At 38.6% G+C, this 18440-nt stretch overlaps 1 protein-coding gene and 1 long non-coding RNA gene across 4 annotated transcripts; one reads left to right on the forward strand and one right to left on the reverse strand.

Moving 5' to 3' along the window:
- Positions 1–1444: 1444 nt before the first annotated feature.
- On the forward strand, positions 1445–17938 carry LOC121958882 (tumor necrosis factor receptor superfamily member 12A). The gene is made up of 5 exons (XM_042508045.1): positions 1445–1663; positions 12955–13053; positions 13162–13305; positions 14079–14127; positions 15648–17938. The coding sequence occupies exons 1-4, from the start codon at positions 1582–1584 to the stop codon at positions 14117–14119; spliced, it is 366 nt and encodes a 121-aa protein (XP_042363979.1). The 5' UTR covers positions 1445–1581; the 3' UTR covers positions 14120–14127; positions 15648–17938.
- Positions 10464–15604, reverse strand: LOC121958883. Of its 3 annotated transcripts, none has more exons than XR_006106871.1 (5): positions 14851–15604; positions 12127–12244; positions 11798–11921; positions 11550–11700; positions 10464–11064 (listed from the first exon to the last, which is right to left on the reverse strand). It is a non-coding gene; the product is annotated as an uncharacterized LOC121958883 (long non-coding RNA). The 3 variants fall into 3 exon arrangements; XR_006106872.1 differs by having other exon boundaries at positions 11550–11703; XR_006106870.1 differs by having other exon boundaries at positions 11550–11921.
- Positions 17939–18440: the final 502 nt, after the last annotated feature.

The raw sequence follows: 18440 nt of genomic DNA on the forward strand, positions 1-18440 counted from the left end.
TTGTTTGATGGAATTAATTCCTCTGTAATTTATTATTAATTTTAACATTTTTTCAGTGAAGATATGGACACTTTAGAGAGTGACTAACACCGCTCAAATAGTGCTAAGTATAACTCAGGACAGTGTTATAGATCTAATCTCTTGGTGTTGCTTTAACTCTGTTTTGTGAGTAAAAAAAGATACTGGCATAGTGTCAAATGTTTAAAAATTTCAAAAGTGAGACTCGTGAGTATCCCCACACCTGCCTGGCGCCTCTCAACCTGGGCAACACCAGAAAAGGTGAAAGACCAGCCCCTTTCAATTTTGTTTTTTTTCCCCAATTCCTATTCTTTCCAACTTTTGGGGATTTTTGTTCTTTTTCTTATCAGAATTTTTGGGTTGTGTGTTTTTTTCTCTCTTTTCCCCCTTTTTTTCATTTTTTCTAATTTTGACTTTTGGATTTCATACTTTTTTTTCTTCAATGTTTCCTTACAATTTTGACTTTTTGGTGTGTGTGTATGTGTGTGTGATTTAAAAATTTTTCTGCTTTGGGTACTTTTACTTTTAATACTTAAAGTACATTTCCTTGCCTGTACTTACTTACATTTACTTCACTTTACAATGCAGGACTTTTACTTATAACAGTACTTTCACAGGGTGGTGTCAGTACTTTTACTTAAGTAAAAGATCTGAATACTTCTTCCACCACTCTTTGTCACACAGCACAGATGTTGTGCTAACATGGTCTTCGTTATTATATGAGACAACGCTGTGACAGGGGCCAACCTGATAGCACTCCAGGCATGAGTCCACTGGCTTTGTTATTGCATATTTGTGCTGCAGCAGCAGGCTACACCCAACCCCAGACATCAATAACACCACCCTGCGTCGTCAGGGACACTCACTATTCAAATGTCAGTTTCCAAAAGTTGTTTTGTATCTGCAGAGTGTGCACAAAGATGAAACTTATCTGACGTTAACTTTTTGCGCAGAGTTTCCCAAAGGCTTTAAAAAGCTGCTAGTTTTTTTTTTTCTTTTAGTGAATGTCATCTGTTTTTGCCTCGGTTGCTGTTCCTCTTTTTTCTGTGCATGGGACCCAGACTCATGCCAGAGAGTTGTGTTTTTTGGCAGTGAGGAGCGAATGACGTCGACAGGCGTGGTAATAACAATGAGAACACTATTAAGTCCAGACTACACGGTTTCTTTGGTTGAAAAATATGGAGAAAAACCTCCAGGGTGTGGCCATAAAAATATGAATTATATGTAAGCCTAGTGAAACTCTCATACCTGAGGTGGTTTAATTGAAACTTTGACTTGGTACGAAGCAAATGAAACCACATACTATGTTAGAGGAGTTTCCTGTGAGTCGGGGAGTGCGCGCAGAGAATCTGAGCAGTACAGTACATAGGAAATGACTCATAGGAGTTGAACTGTTAGCGTGGGTGTGTGCGCTATTAAAACAAGGCGCAGACTCCTCCGGGTGACTCACTCTGATGCTCGCTTTTCCATGCTGAAAACCAGCACGGATTGTTGGATTGTTAATCAGATGAACTTTCGGGAATTGTGTAGCCGACAGCGAGCAGCTTTTTACCCGCAGACACCATGGCTTCAAACGCTCTCTGCGCGCTTTGCGGACTTATTATAGCGGCTGTGATCAATTTCTATGGCGTTAGCGCACAGAAAAGTAAGTAAAATAAGTTTTTATTCCAATTTGGTTTTTTTATAAAATGAAAAGTTTTTTTTAATTCAGCTTTTTACTTGGCTACACAACTTTTCCTTTTCATTTCTACATTTAATTCATGCGCAATTGTTTGGTATCCTTGTGTCTGTGAACATGGATTAGCGTCTGGTGTTCTGTTCTCCCTATAATGGAGCCAGATAGTGGGTCTGCTTACAAAGCCGCTTCCTTTACCAGCTGCATTTCTCACCGGTTCCGCATTCCGATCGCCTTATTTCACCCCATCCATCCGTGTCCCTGGGCGAGAAGGACAGGCCACATGGAGAGGGTGCACTGGCTGTGTCCATTTCGCACAGATAGGCTATGTCTCACAGAAACTTCCCCCCAAAAACTGCTTCGGACTTTCACAGCAGTCTAAAGTTTGGATTTAATCCCAGTGGAGAACACTAGACTCAGATTGCACTCTGAAGCTGAAATCTTGAATAATTACATGGGTTAGGAGGACCATTTCCTCAGGCAGTAAAGTTACCAAGTGCACTTTAACTCGCTAAATCAAAACATGCTTGGTCTAGATTCTATCTGTGTGAAACAATCTCTACATCTGGACATCAGCTGTTGGTCCACCCACCCCCTTCCTATTCATGACAAAACACAGCACCCCCACACCCAAAAACACTCTTTGTCAGGCAAGGTGCTGAGATTTGCCAAGGTCTTCTGCTCTGGAACACAAAAAATGGCTCCAAAGTTGTTCTTGTTTGCCATATTTTAGTGCTGAATCATAAGAAACACAAATGATAATCCCTGCTGCTAAAGTATTATCAGACTAATAGAGGTGTTGCCATTCATAAATGTGTGAGGTGTAGTAACCCCTGAGAATAAATCAGGAGAAGTCCACTCCACAAAAAATGCAATTTCAAAATGCACTCATATTATTGCAGTACAGCAATAATTAAAAAGTCATTAAGAGTAGAAAAATATAAATGTGTAAAATAAAAACAAAAACAAGAAAAAAAACCCACCTATGTAAACACATGTTAATTTAATTTGTTAAGTTAATCTGCACTTTCTGTTTGTTGTCTGACTTGAGCGTCAGAAGTTCCACTTCTCATGTATGTGGTTTTGGTTTGGGCAGAGGTCAACCAGCAGTCAAGGTTCAGTTCCTCTCTGTGACCTTTTGAACCTTTTTGAGTGGGAGTCTAGTTGGACCTGCTGGATGATATAGAGCTGAGGTCATTATGAGAAATACTTACAAGAACTGTGACACATTTTTGCTGTGACCACAGCTATAAAAAATGAGTCAGTTCAGTTCTGCAGACCGGCTGGCTGTGGATGATACAGAGTCTCTTGGGGCCCAAGCATGCGGCTGTAACATAACCAGAGAGTTAAAGGTCATAATGCCTCAAACATGACTTTTTGAGCAAGTGCATTTTGGCTGCAGCTGTTTTAATAATGGCCTGGTGAACAGGTACTGTGTTTCTTGAGTGATGTGACCTGCAGACCCATACAATATGGCCTTCTGCATATTTGGGATGTAAGCTTTTGATCTCTTGCTTTTGGAAACCTTTCCCTCTGGGTCTAGTGTTCATTTTGGTTGTGAGTGATAACAGTAACTAAGTAAATTTGTTTGTAACTAGAGTTTAAGTAGTTGAATGCAAGGGGTACTCTAACAATTTCGAATTTCACTTCCATAAAGTTTAAGAACTCACAAGAGACAGATTTAAAAAAAAAAAAAAAAAGATGAGTCAAAATTAAGCCAGCAGAGTCTGAGATATCCTGACTTTAACCCTTTGAAACCTCAACATTGTTTTTCTCATGGTGCTTTCAGATGCCTCCCACAAGAATTTAAACCTTTGAACCCTGAAAAAAATGGTGCAATTGCTATCAAAAACATAGGACAAAGAGCAATAAGCAACTAGGTAAGAAATGTTTCACAAACTGCAAGAAATTAGTACATTTTGAAAAATAATTTAAAAAAAGGCTTTGTGAAAATAAAACAGAGGAAGCAAAAAAACTTTATTTATAGCTAATTATAATAATTACATGTTTAAAAATGTTACAGCATTGTTATAATTTTAAGCACTTTTCCCAGGTCATTTCCATTTTTATATTTTTAATGTTTAAATCTTTTTCTTTTTTAAAAAATGCAGGTAAATTTCTCTTACTTTTTAATAATTTTCTTCTTTTGTTGCTCATTGCATTCTTCCCATGTTTTTGTAAGAAATAAAGGCAAATGCTCTGGATTTAAAGGGCTAAGTCGTGGGTCAAGCTCCTAAAGCACCAGATCCTACGTTTCCCATAATGCAACTTAAGTGCATCTTTCACTGGATCCTCTTTGCCCCTTAGATGCCACAAAAATCCAACAGTGAATGTTACTACTGTACAATAAGAGATGCAAAACTGATATTGTGAAACAGATATTGTAAAACTCACTTGAATGTCAGTGTTTTAGTGTTTTATGGTACTGAAAGAATCATTGAAAGCTGTACCTTTGTGATCAATTATGTGCAGCACTAAAAGCTCAAACTGGTAAAACTGAACAAGCAGTGATGCTCATCATCACATTTATCAAGTATCTACAGATCATTTCCTTGTTTCATTTACCTATAACCCCGTCATGTCTGGTTTAGTTTCACTCATCTTGTTAGCTCGACTTTGAGTTGTAACACTGTTTTAAAGCTGGCTTGTCGGTTTCTCAGCTTGATGTGACAATATTAATGATCTGGTGTTGTTGTCATTGAAGTGGCCACAGTTTCCGACACATTCATCTAAGTACTTTTGGTTTTCTTAAGACTCATCTCTGGTAGTTTTGTTATTAGTGTCAGTGATGATAAAAGCAGCTAGTTGAGCATGACAGTTATCACAAATGATAAGTCAGTTTAGGCTCGGGGTGGTTTATTGTTAAAATGTTGGACACAAAAGAAGTTGTTCATGCAAATAAACGTGTGGCACAGAGAAGGAAGAAGGATTGTTATCATTTTATCCATTAAATATCTGTAGACTATTTCCTTGTTATATTACATGGAACTTTGTCATGTCTGGTGTGGTTTCATCTTCCTGACTTGATGTTGAAATGTTGATTTTCAGAGATGTTTTTTCAGCTTGATGTCAAAATATAAATAAGACCTTTGTGTAATAATGCATAGATGCCTCTTAACCAAAGTCAGGAACCTGCAGAGAAAACCGCACACTATAAAAATACTAAAACTATTTCTACGCTCAGCTTGCAATTAGTGTTAACTGTATCACATCTTCAGGCTAATTCCTCCCTGTTCATCTGGGAAGTGCACAGTTGTAATTGTTCAGCTGCCTGGATGCCATAAAAGAGATTAAGCTTTCCATTGTGTCCACAGAGGTAGATGTTTTCACTCTGCGTTAAACCACAACGACTTCTGTCTCTCAGACACGTTCGTTTATTCTCTGGAAGTCGCACATACACACAGGCGCAAAACAATTCGACGGAAGCACTCATTGAAAAACACATCCTGCTCTTTACGCGCTGCATGTTCATGCACCAGAAATGACTGAGTAATTCTCTCAGGCAATTAAGTTGCATCAGCAGTCTGACCCCTAGGAATTTCCCCACTTTCATTTTATGAGAAGAAGATAGCTGCAATGTTACTCACGTGTTCTGTATTAGCTGATTCCGGCTCTCCTGGAAGTCACCTGGTTACGATTATTTTATGGGGGTTTTTTTTTATCTCAGAGACAGGGAATTTTGGTTTGTTTCTAAACCATTTAAATCAGTCTCAAAGAGCATCTCAAATATTACCTTCGGGGCATGATCACAGTACACTTCGGGGAAACTTGGTTGTAATCAGGCAGAAGAAAAGGGAAAGAGGTACATGGCAGCAGAAGAGGAAGGGAGGTAAAAGCTTCAGAAAGGCATTCACCAGCACTACATCTACTATAATCAAGTTATCATGTAGACCGACACTATTCAAATATGAACAAAAATGAACAGCATGCAATAGTTTACTGGATGTTGTGCTGTAGCCCTGTGTTGGCAAGCTTGTTATCTAGCCAAACTGCATGTACTGTACAGTTGTGTATTCATTGTTACTTTTGTACACTGTAGTTGTGACAGCTTAGAGAAATACAGTGAACTCCTGTTATTTTAAGTCTGTGATCATAACAGCTAAACCTTGTTTCTCAACTGGTAGAGACATTTTGTGGCTGATGAATATGGATTAAAATGCATGTTCACAGCTTGTGAGGTGTGGTGGATAACTGTCTCAATATGTTGCAATGTGGGGGGCTATCAAACAACAAACCAGAACTGGCTTAAATAATAATAATGCTACATTTTATTTATAGAATGCTTTTCAGTGAACTCAAAGATGCTTTTAATAGTAAAAAGGATCAAAGAATACAGATAAAATACAGTACATTATACAGAATACAAATGAAAATATAATAAGATACACAGCATAGAAATACAGCACAAAAATTATACATTAAAGGCAGTTTTGAACAGGTGGTTTTTGATGAGTGATTTGAACTGAGAAAAGTCACTGCAGTCAGGGATTTGCTTGGCGAGGGAGTTCCACAGGACTGGCACAGCAATGGAGAAAGCTCTGTTGCCCCAGTTTCGGTGCTTGGTCCTGGTAGGTTGAGACAGGAGGTTGGTATCGGAAGAGCGGAGGGTGCGGGAAGGAGTGTGGAGGATAAGCAGGTTAGTGAGGTAGGAGGGGGCCTGGTTATAGAGGGCTTTATGAATGAGGAGGAGAACCTTGAAGTGTATATGTCGTGGGACTGGGAGTCAGTGGAGACCCTGGAGGACAGGGGTGGTATAATCGCGGGAGTGAGTGATAAGGCGAGCGGCAGAGTTCTGAATGTGTTGTAGATTATTTAGGACTTTTAACGATGGGCCAAAGAGGATGTATTGCAATAATTGATTCTGGAGGTGATGAAAGCATAGATCAGGGTTTCAGCTGCAGAGGAGGAGAGTGATGGGCGGAGACGAGCTATGTTTTTAAGATGGAAAAAGGCGGTTCTGGTGATGTGGTTGACATGATGTCAAAAAAGAAGTTGCTGTCTAAGATAATGCAAAGGTTGCAAATGGGTGGGTGCAATATGGAGTTGTCAGTGGTGAGGGAGAAGTCTTGAGCTGTTTTAGTGAGAGATTTGGGACCAGTGATGACAATGTCAGATTTTTCACAGTTCAGTTTGAGGCAAGCAACCCCATGACATTGCATTTTGAAAAAATTACCAAAAGAGCAAGACTATAGTATGATGAAAATGTCAAAATTTGACATGTCTAAAAAACAGTTAAAAACCACTTAGTATAGCATGTAGAACCGTGTTGTAGCATACAGTGCTGAAAAAACATCCAAAAATCATCAGAAAACCCATAAAATTCCATGTTGAAAAAATGACCAAAAAAGCAAGGCTATAGTATGGCAAAAATGTCAAAATTTGGCATGTTTAAAAACCACCTAAAAACCGCTTAGTATAGCATGTAGAAGCGTGTTGTAGTATACAGTGCTGGAAAAACATCCCCAAAAGGCTAAAAAACCCTTAAAAGTGCATGTTGAAAAAATGACCAAAAGAGCAAGGCTATAGTATGGCGAAAATGTCAAAATTTGACATGTCTAAAAAACAGTTGAAAACCACTTAGTATAGCATGTAGAAGCGTGTTGTAGTATACAGTGTTGGAAAAACATCCCAAAAAGGCTAAAAAAAACCCATAAAAGTGCATGTTGAAAAAATGACCAAAAGAGTAAGGCTATAGTATGGCAAAAATGTCAAAATTTGGCATGTTAAAAACCACCTGAAAACCACTTAGTATAGCATGTAGAAGCGTGTTGTAGTATACAGTGTTGGAAAAACATCCCAAAAAGGCTAAAAAACCCATTAAAGTGCATGTTGAAAAAATGACCAAAAGAGCAAGGCTATAGTATGGCGAAAATGTCAAAATTTGGCATGTTTTAAAACCACCTGAAAACCACTTAGTATAGCATGTAGAAGCGTGTTGTAATATACAGTGTTGGAAAAACATCCCAAAAAGGCTAAAAAACCCATTAAAGTGCATGTTGAAAAAATGACCAAAAGAGCAAGGCTATAGTATGGCAAAAATGTCAAAATTTGGCATGTTTTAAAACCACCTAAAAGCCACTTAGTATAGCATGTAGAGGCGTGTTATACTATACAGTGCTGAAAAAACATCCAAAAACATCCAGAAAACACAAAAAACAGCATGTTAAAAAAAATGACCAAAAGAGTAAGGCTATAGTATGGCAAAAATGTCAAAATTTGACATGTCTAAAAAACAGTTGAAAACCACTTAGTATAGCATGTAGAAGCGTGTTGTAATATACAGTGTTGAAAGAACATTGCAAAATGGCCCAAAAACCGATAAAATAGCATGTTGAAAAAATGACCAAAAGAACAAGGCTATAGTATGGTGAAAATGTCAAAATTTGGCATGTCTAAAATACAGTTGAAACCAGTTTGTGTAGCATGTAGAAGCATGTTATAGCATACAGTGCTGAAAAAACGTCCAAAAATCATCAGAAAACCCATAAAATAGCATTTTGAAAAAATGAGCAAAAAAGCAAGGATATAGTATGGTGAAAATGTCAAAATTTGACATGTCTAAAAAACAGCTGTTGTGACATATAGAAGCATGTTATAGTATACAGTGTTGAAAAAAAACATTCCAAAATGGCCCAAAACCCATAAAACAACATGTTGAACAAATGACCAAAAGTCAAGTTAAGTCAAGTCAAGTCAATTTCATTCATACAGCCCATTATCATAAAACATAGTTTGCCTCAGAGGGCTTCACAGTGTACAACATCCCTCTGACCTTACACCTTCGCATCACCCAAGGAAAAACTCCCGAAAAAGAATCCCTGTAACGGAGTGAAAAAAAAGGAAGAAACCTCCGGAAGAGCAGCAGAGGATGATGAGGGATTTCTCTTCCAGGATGGACAGACGTGCAATAGATGTCGTAAACAACAAATGAAATACAATCACAGCAAAAAGGAAAGAGAAAGAGAGAGGGGGAGGGGCAGAGAAGGGGGGAGAGGCACAGCATTTATGGAAACATGCATGTCATGTTACAATAACAATAGGTATTAAATTATCAAAGGCACTCTATGATGGTATTGTGGGTGTTGATTAAAGTCTCATGCATATATTGATACGGAGGTTTCCAAAGCCATGATCACAGCATTGGCGCAACCAGGACCAAGAACACAATCAGGGTGAGCGGGGGGTACAGTATCAGTGCAGCCACAGCACGAGCACAACGAAAGGTATGGTTATCTGTGCTGGCACTGTAACCATACCTTTCGTCCAGGATCCGGGAAAGCTAGGAAACAAGGGAGCAGGAATGCTCCGGAAAGGCAACGGGATTCGCATAGTGCAGTTCAACAGACCCGAGAAGGTGAGCAGTAAAAAGGTTAAGCACCCAATGAGGATCCTAGAGTCACTGATCAGCAAATCCAGACAAAAAAGCAAGGACATGGAATGACAAAAATGTTAAAATTTGGCATGTCTAAAAACCACCTGAAAACCACTTAGTATAGCATGTAGAAGCGTGTTGTAGTATACAGTGTTGGAAAAACATCCCAAAAAGGCTTAAAAACCCATAAAATATCATGTTGAAAAAATGACCAAAAAGCAAGGCTATAGTATGGCGAAAATGTCAAAATTTGGCACGTCTAAAAAACAGTTGAAAACCACTTAGTATAGCATGTAGAAGTGTGTTATAGTATACAGTGTTGAAGGAACATCCCAAAAAGGCTAAAAACCCATAAAAGTGTACATTGAAAAAATGACCAAAAGAGCAAGGCTATAGTATGGCGAAAAAGTCAAAATCTGACATGTCTAAAAAACACCTGAAAACCACTTAGTGTAGCATGTAGAAGCATTTTATAGCATACAGTATTGAAAAAACATCCAAAAAAGGCCTTAAAAACCTATTAAATAGTATGTTGAAAAAATTACCAAAAAATAAGGGTATAGTATGGTGAAAATCTCAAAATCTGACACGTCCAAAAAACAGCTGGAAACCGCCTAGAAAAGTATGCAGAGATGTGCTACAGTATATAAATTTGCACAAAGGGCCAAAAACATCATATTATGACTGTTAAAAAAACTACCAAAAATGCAATACTATAGTATGGCGAAAATGGTCAAAATACGTTCCACGTTCCAAAATAAGTTCCAAAAACAGCTGGAAACCACAGAGAACAGGCTTTTGAGAAACACCACAGCATTGAAAGTTGCAAAACCAGCAATTAACTTCATAATATGGCACGTCGAAAAAACCACAGATAACGCCATACTATAGTTTGGCAAAAAGTTAAAAACTTGACATATCCCCAAAACAGCTGGAAACGTCCTCAAATAGCCTGCCAGGATACGCAATACCATAGAATGTTGCGAAAAGGGCCAAAAAAAAATGTAATATGACATGTCGAAAAACAACCAAAAATGCCATACTATAGTATGGCAAAAAATGTCAAATATGACATGTCCCAACAACTGCTGGAAACCTTCTAAAATAGTGTGCCGAAACACGCCATAGTATAGAAAGTTGCAAAAATGGCCAAAAACACCATAATATTGCATGTCAAAGAAACAACTCAATATGGCATACTATAGTACGAAGAAAAATGCCAAAATTTGACATGGCCAAACAAACAGCTTAAAACAGCATAAAATAGCGTGCCGAGACACAACATAGCATTGAGTGTTTTAAAAACGTCCAAAAACACCGTAATATGGCATGTCCAAAAAATGACCAAAAATGCTTTACTATGGTATGGCGAAAAATGAAAAAACAGCTGAAACCACACCAAATAGTATGCTGAGACATGTCATAGCATAGTGTTATGTCCCAGGCCTAGGGGGAACCTGGACACAACATGAAGGTGGTTTCCCATTCTCAAGAACAACCAGCTTACAATTATCAAAAGCAAAAAAGAGCAGTTCATTTACTCGGATGTGAGTTAGCCAAAAATACAAAAACACAAAAATACAACTCAATCCCTAAACCTACCGAACAGAAAACAAAAAGTTAATTAAGATACAGGTCTCTTATATACACTCCTGACTGGAAAACATTCAGTAAAAGAGAAATGGCTACTCACTCCTAATACTGCTCAAATAAAGTGCTCAAAATATATACAGGGTCATCATTAAACCAAAAAGAATATTTACACAAGTTACGAACTCAAAGTCAAAGTTAAATACAAAACAAGGTCAAAAGGCACTGATCGATTACAAATCACAAATCTGCAGAGAAAACGCACTATCCCTGAACTGGCTCTGTTGGGAGTGGAGGAGGCAGGAAGGGAAGAGCTGTGGGTATCCTCTGTTTAAAAGTCCCTCCAATCCCAGAGGTGCCAATCCTGCAGCAGCCAGGCCCTCCAGAACATCCAGTGATGGCACTCCACCTGTAGCGCAACATTAGCCATTACATCACTCATATAAGGGCACAAACCACACAGGCACAGAGAGAGAGAGGGGAGGAGAAAACACAGACAGAAAAAAAACAAGATGACCCCAGGGGTCATAACAATAGGATGTTGCAAAAATGGCCAAAAACATCATAATATAGCATGTCGAAAAAATGACCGAAAATGCCATACTATAGTATGTTGAAAAATATCACAATATGACGTCCAAAAAACAGCTGAAAACAACTAAAATAGCTATTCGAGACATGCCGTAGTATAGAAGGTTGAAAACTGGAAAAAACAGGTTTGAGTTGGGAGGCGTGGAATGTGGGATGAATCCTTACGCTGCTGGGAAGCTTGTGCCTGACAGCAATGGGGTGTATGACCTTGTCAATGACAAAAGGGCGATTGTAGCAGAATTAAAGCTTTCCTGGATTCAGTGCGTAGTGGAATATTATTCAAAGGCAACCAAACTGACTGACCTTGTTCATACTCTGAGGTTGGGTTCCTGTGTAGATTGGCCGAACATTAGTTGTTATTACAGGTCCGAAGGAGGGTTGCTTGGGTTTTCCTCCAGATCCTTTCGCACCTTTGGACGAGGTGCTGAACCGAGGGTATTGCCAGCTCCATCTCCTGCTGAGAAAAAAGTTGGGGCTGATAGCACAGAAAGGCTTCAAATGGGGACAAATTAGTGGCAGAAAAAGGTTAAAGAGTTATGCAAGTACTACACCTATGCCAGTTGTGTGCTCCAGGTGGTATGATTTGCAGCGGCCACACAGTGTCCAGTGGATTCTAGGTCCTGGTTGGTTCTTTCTGCCTGGCCATTGGTTTCGGGGTGGAGACCTGACGACAAACTATCAGAAGCACCCATTACCTTGCAGAAAGCAGGCCACACTTGGGATATGACTTTGTCAGAAACTGTCACTTGGAATGCCATGAATCTTAATAACTTAATTTATCAACAGTTCAGTGGTTTCAAAGGCAAAGGGGAGTTTAGTGAGTGCAATGAAATGGACTGCCTTGGAGAACTGTCCACAATGGTCAGGATTACTGTGTTACCTTTAGAAACGGGAAGGCCGGTAATGAAATCTGAGGGTGAGAGTCCAGAGAATCCTGGTGGGGGGAGAATTGCAGGGTAGAGTCTTTTCAGGAAGACAAGATGCGACGCTCGAGAAGGCTGGACGGGGTTAGAAAAAAATAAAATAAAATTTCAAATTTCAAAATGTGACATGTCCAAAAAACATCTGAAAACCACATAAAATAGCATGCAGAGACACATCATAGAATAGAATGTTAAACAAACGTCCAAAAACATCATAACATAGCATGTCGAAAAAAACGATATAAAAAATCATAGTATGGTATGTCCAAAAATGTCAAAATATGACATGTCGAAAAAACAGCTGAAAACAACACAGTATAGCATGTAAAGGCATGTTCTAGTATACAGTGTTGAAAAAACATCAAAAATGGCCCCAAAACCCATAAAATATCATGTTAAAAAAATGACAAAAAATGCAAGACGAATGGCGAAAAATGTCAAAATTTGACATGTCCAAAAAACTGAAAACCACACAAAATAGCATGCCGAGACATTTTATAGCATAGCATTATGTCCCTGGCCTAGGGGGAACCTGGACACAACATGAACCCCTGATCTGGGATTTCTGTTTCAATATGTTTTAAAATGTAAACTGTTTAATTAAAAAAAAAAGTGCTTTGGTTCATAGAAGGAGTACATTAAATATGTTCCACAAAATTTTAAATAGCTAATTAAAGCCCTTCTCAAAAACACAATATTTCATTGTTAAATATTGTAGAAATAATGATTTTTTTTCCCCTGGAAACCTAACAAACCAATGACCTCTGATGTTTTTCTGTGTGCAGGTCAGTGTAACAGTTTAGAGTTTTGGAACTCAGATTTGGACGTCTGTGTGCCATGTTCATCATGCAAGCTGTACCCAAAGACCCCATCGTGCAACACATGTAAGAGTGAATCACTACATGTAAATTACTCACTGCTATGATTTGTTCATTCAGTAGCATCCTTTCTTTCAGTGTTTGCAGTTTAAGCCTTTTTTGTACAATCAATAGGTAAATCTGTGGATGAGACACCTGACGTGTGGAAACTGGCAGCCATAACCAGCTTCTCAGTGCTCGCTGTAGTGCTTGTTGGTGCTGCGCTTATTATCGGGGTCATGGTGCATCGACGCAAGTCACACAAACGGCCTCTACGTGGTAAGATTCTTTACTCATGAAATTTGAGATTAATCATAGATAAGGCTTTCATGACATTTACATGTGCACCAGATATAATGTTTAAGTAAAATACAAGTAAATCAAGTCTTTCTTGCAAAAAAGTATAATTTTGTAGTATTTTATAACCTGGAATCACAGAAAAAAAAAGTTTTCCTCAACATTTGATTGTAATAAGGTTTTGATCTGCTTTTGCTTCTGTTTAAAAAAATGTAACACAAGTGGCAACACCATTTGGAAACAACAATATGTTCAACTGAATGAAAAGAGTTAAAACTCTATATTGTGGGACTATTAAGCTAATAGAGATTACCTTGGGGAGAAGTAATGCTTTAAAATCATGACGTACCCCTGGTGCAAAGCAGTTCTTGGTAAACATGAGCATACTATAGTTCACTTTTTTTGGTATAAAGGTTTTGCAGCTGTGTCACAAGCCATCCATAATATTATTGTCTCTTTTCATATTGAGAGACAATAGGCCTTTTCATACAGACACAGTAGGAAAAGCACAGACAAGTAAATCAGTTTCATTTAGCTGCTTCACTTTCAGGCTCCTGGTATTGTACCTGTTGGTTCACTGTCACACCTTTTTTACTGTGACATTTGAATATAAGGGAACCATTGTTAATGGTATAAATAACACCTGTGCTTTCCCTACTATGACGAGACAAAACTTCTGCTTTGAAAAAGGCCGGTAATAGACAATTTAGATATGAAATGGTAAAAATGCAAATTTCTTTTTTGTTTTATTACAGAACCCATTGAAGAAACTGCGGGGCCACTTTATCAAGCTTAAACATTTCAGTAGGTATAATTTTACCTTCATTATAACAAGGGTTTGACCAAAATATGAAATTCAAATGGATACTGCAGATGGAAGAGAGTAGTAGATAAGGTTTAAGTCGGCCAGCTAATGTCTAAAACCAGCCATGACACCTGCTAACCTACAGTATGTAGGAACTGTTTTAATTTTAATGTAAACAAACAATGTTTTCATTTATATTTTGGCTATACAAGTATTTTAGATGGATGCATTGGATTGAAAACTCAGCAAAAGAAATGACAAGTTAAGCATTTTAAAAATTATATATGATTTTTTAAGGGCCAAAATTTCATAAAGTGAGTACAAGTGACTGATTTTTTTGGTTCTTTCAAAACTGATTTCAGATTTGAATGTAAACCGTTACATTTCTAAATCGTCTAAGCCTGAACTATAAACTACAGGTTGTTCAGTGACGCGCTCATCGAATAGCCCGTAATTAATAGTGCTATTCTACACATTTATAAACCAAAAAAAGTTTAGTCACTGATCTTTGCCTCTGCGGGCATGTCCAAAGCATTACGCGCATCCATAGTTCAGTTTCCTTACTTTCCCAACACGACTCGCACAGTCTCACAAAGTAAATACAGTCCATTGTAATCCGACTTCCACCACCAATGCATTGGATTTAGGCCCCGCATCAATGACAAGCAGTGTGCACACAAAACATGAATGGTCATTCATAAAATTTGTAGTGCTACACTTACCTTACATTTACCTCCCTGGGCGCCGTAACGTTGCAGGGGCAGGACTTCTTTGTATTGTCGCTGCCACCCGGGTAGATGATCTTGATGAGTGGGAAGAGGGGCGTTGAAAATCAGTCAGCAAGTGTCAGCGTCCTCGTGGAGAAGCTGGAGTTTGCGATCGGGAAACTCCTTTTACTTCCTATTCCAGCGTAGCTCACGCGGAAAACTTTCGCCGTTCACGTGGGCGACGATGAAGCTCTTGAAGCAACTTAGCACAGTTTCTGAGTGAATGTATAGCGGCTATTAATTGACACGCTTGCCAGTCGTCCATCAGCTGTTGGTCTAGTGAAAACAAGACTCCAATCTTCTTGTGCTTGATGCTGTTATAGTTGTCACCACCGTGGTCTTCACTCAGCACGCACGAACTCACCATCTGTATCCACAAACATTAATCAAAGCACAACTTTTTACCATTACACTCAGCATGACACGACAGGGTATTGCGGTCAATAACCATATGTGCTTAGACGTCTAGCAACAACACTTTGGTGCATGATGGTTCCTACCGAAATGAACACACCCAATTCCATGATAGTGACCCCTAAAGGACAGGTGACATCCTACATGTATTCACATTATGAATGGCTCCTATAATATCAACAGCTTAAATCTAGAAATGTCAAAAAGTAGTTTGAGCTACTAAAAATCCAGATTGGTCAAATCCTAATCAAAGCATGCTGTTTATTGTAAATGTGAATCTACTTTAAATGTTCCATACCGCAACATAATGTGACTAATCGTTATTTTGGCCTCCACAGCCTCATCTTACTCTGGAAACAGATGTGACAGAACCAAGGGGCAACCAGTTCCGAGCCGGATGGAGGAACCTCTGGACCATGAACTGTATACTCTGACTGCAGGGTATCTCTTCACCAGAATTGGACCATTTTTATTTATTAGACTGTTAAGTGAAGAGCTGTGCTCAGTGTAGGTCTGACAGCGACAACAGGAGCAACTCTCACACCTCTGTAGGAATAGTAACATTATATTAGTGATATCATTCTCAGATATTGTGTGCCTTTATAGTCCACTTATGTAAGAGTTTGGTCTGGAAGACCATTGTGGGTTTGCAGATGTTTGATTCAGAAAAAAATACAGTCTTTTCCTCAGAGAGATGGATGCCTTCCAAATCCTGCATTGTATTTTCCAGCAGGACTCAGATGAATGTAACACAGCCACTGCTCCATTATCCCCCCCACACCCCACCCCACTTTGCTGTGATTGCCTAGTGCTAACCCTTACATAATGTTACCTGCCGTAACTTTAACCGCATCTGACCTCGACGTACCGACATGACGAATACTAGTCATTCACAGCACAGTTGGGCGAAAAACAGACGGAAAAAAGTGCCTAATGGGCTGCAGTTTGATCGCTTTGCTAGTCAGCAGGGTTGGACGGGGTCTATCTGCTGGTCATTTACCACAACAGCCTCTTAAAGGGGAACAACACCTACATTAAGAATTCCAGTGTTTTTTTCATGTCCTAGAAAAGTGAAATCAATACTTGTTAATATGAACTACTCTCTCAAAGCCAGAAACCAGAGAAGTAAGTCTCAAACTCATCATGTCTCTCTCATCAAAGTCTGCTGCTCCGAAGACCACAGATGGGAGCCTGTAATTGTGGACCCACAAAATGTTTTTCTTTTTTACACCCAAATGAGCTTTATTTTTTACACTGTTCTTAGATCTGAAACAGAAAAAGTACCCACATATTTCCCTGGGTGCTCTCATCCAAATTTTCTCGGGTTTTTGAACCAGTTTGTTCAGGATTCTGGTGCTGTTTCACTAGCCTGGAAATAGACAATTTTTGAGTGAAACCATTGTAATCAAAGATATGACATTAGTGAGGGCATTGCGCAATGCGCACACCCACTGAAGTTTCTGGATTTGTAAGAAAGTTGTTCATGTTTTATGAGGACTTTTGGACTGTCTATACCATGGGGATAACATGTATGAATTTTTAAAATGGGTATAGTTTCTCTTTAAAGAAAAATTGCATGTGAGTAAGACATACTGATAGGCACATTAAGGCCATTTGAATGTAGCGACTTTACTCTTTACACTAGGTGAAATGTATTCTAGACTGCGTCCCTGCCAGTACCGGCGTGTGCCTGCTCTTTTAGTCGCCCGATACAGTGAGAAAGCTGTTGATTAACTGTACTTATTCACTGTTACCAGCTCTCCTGAGACCAACACAGACCCTTTATTACAGGTTACCACAATATTGCCTTGTCTTTTTTGTTACTAGGTTGTATGAGATGATAGCTGGATTTTTCTTTATCACTGCCCCAGGATTCACACGTTACTGTCCCAGCGCTCAGAGGACAGGATGTTTGAAACACTAGACACACAATCCCAAACTGCTAACATGTGGGAATGTTGCGAGGAATGTACTGTAGTGAAGGGAATGACACCTACCATGTTTTAGGTGCAGCTACACAGTGCCTACTAACTCTGACCTGTTGAATCTTTTTAGATCTGAAGACACATGTAAAGATGTTTGTAATTTTGTAGCCATCGAGACCAATGACAACCATGGCGGGCAGGGTTGTTGTTTTCCACTTCTTTTTATAGTTCAGGATGTTTTCTAGCTTCAAAACATCACCAGTATGCGGTTACTGATGTATTTTAAGTGACTGACAATGTTTCAGGTCATATTTTGGATCTGTCTGCTTGTGGGTAAACTGCTTGCCCTCCGGCAGCAAAATTAAGGAATCACTTAAAATACAAATGCTTCCTCTTTTTCTTTTTTTTTTTTTTTTTTAGATGTTTATATTATTTATTTTAAGTATCTTGTGGTGTTGTTTTTCATCAACTGCAAGTGACAAGCACATTTTTAAAGGGACTCCAGTGAAGATTGTCGAACTTCCACCAGGCCAGCTAGCGATGATACTGAGCAATAACTAACATTTTCTGCTTACTTCTCTTGCTTTCTATTTCCAATTGTATATAGTGTACATGCACTGGCTTCTTTTACTTAATGCAATCTTATAAACGGCTTTGTGTATCAAATGTATTTTCACAATAAAACTGACAATTTCCAATAATAACGCAAGTCTTGTTGATACGCAAACCACTCTATTTTCTGCTAAGTCACATTTATCTTAAAGGAACAGTTCATCCACAAAATGACCATTTATAAATCAGTTCCTTACCCGTGTTAACTTGAATTCTTGAAGAACACTTTGTTTTTCTGGCATGGTTCCATGGAAAACTGTGAAGGTACCGACTTACTGACTGGGATCCACCTTTTAACAAGAGTAACAAACTCACACAACTTATACAGTATAATACAAGTCTTATTTATCTAGTTGAACACTCAGTACTCCCCAAACACAAGCATTTTCACCAAAAACAACTTAGTATTGGAGTCAGACTTACATGAAAGCATTAATAAGTTTTACTTTTAGTTTAGTTTAAAAGGTTATCGAAAAAAATGCCCGGAAAGTAGAGCACACGACTTGATAAAAGAGACTTGCATTATATTGCACGAGTTGTGTGAGATTATAAACAGATGTTTTGATCCTGTTTTGCTGTTTTTAAATGTAGTCC

The sequence above is a fragment of the Plectropomus leopardus genome, chromosome 19, assembly GCF_008729295.1.
Source record: "Plectropomus leopardus isolate mb chromosome 19, YSFRI_Pleo_2.0, whole genome shotgun sequence".
NCBI classification, from domain to species: Eukaryota; Metazoa; Chordata; class Actinopteri; order Perciformes; family Serranidae; genus Plectropomus; species Plectropomus leopardus.

Bases quoted from the DNA above. Each gene is read 5' to 3' on its own strand.
- LOC121958882 (XM_042508045.1), top strand. From the start codon at position 1,582: ATGGCTTCAAACGCTCTCTGCGCGCTTTGCGGACTTATTATAGCGGCT. The intron at 1,664-12,954 runs GTAAGTAAAATA...TTCTGTGTGCAG, and splicing joins TGGCGTTAGCGCACAGAAAA to GTCAGTGTAACAGTTTAGAG. The intron at 13,054-13,161 runs GTAAGAGTGAAT...TACAATCAATAG, and splicing joins GACCCCATCGTGCAACACAT to GTAAATCTGTGGATGAGACA.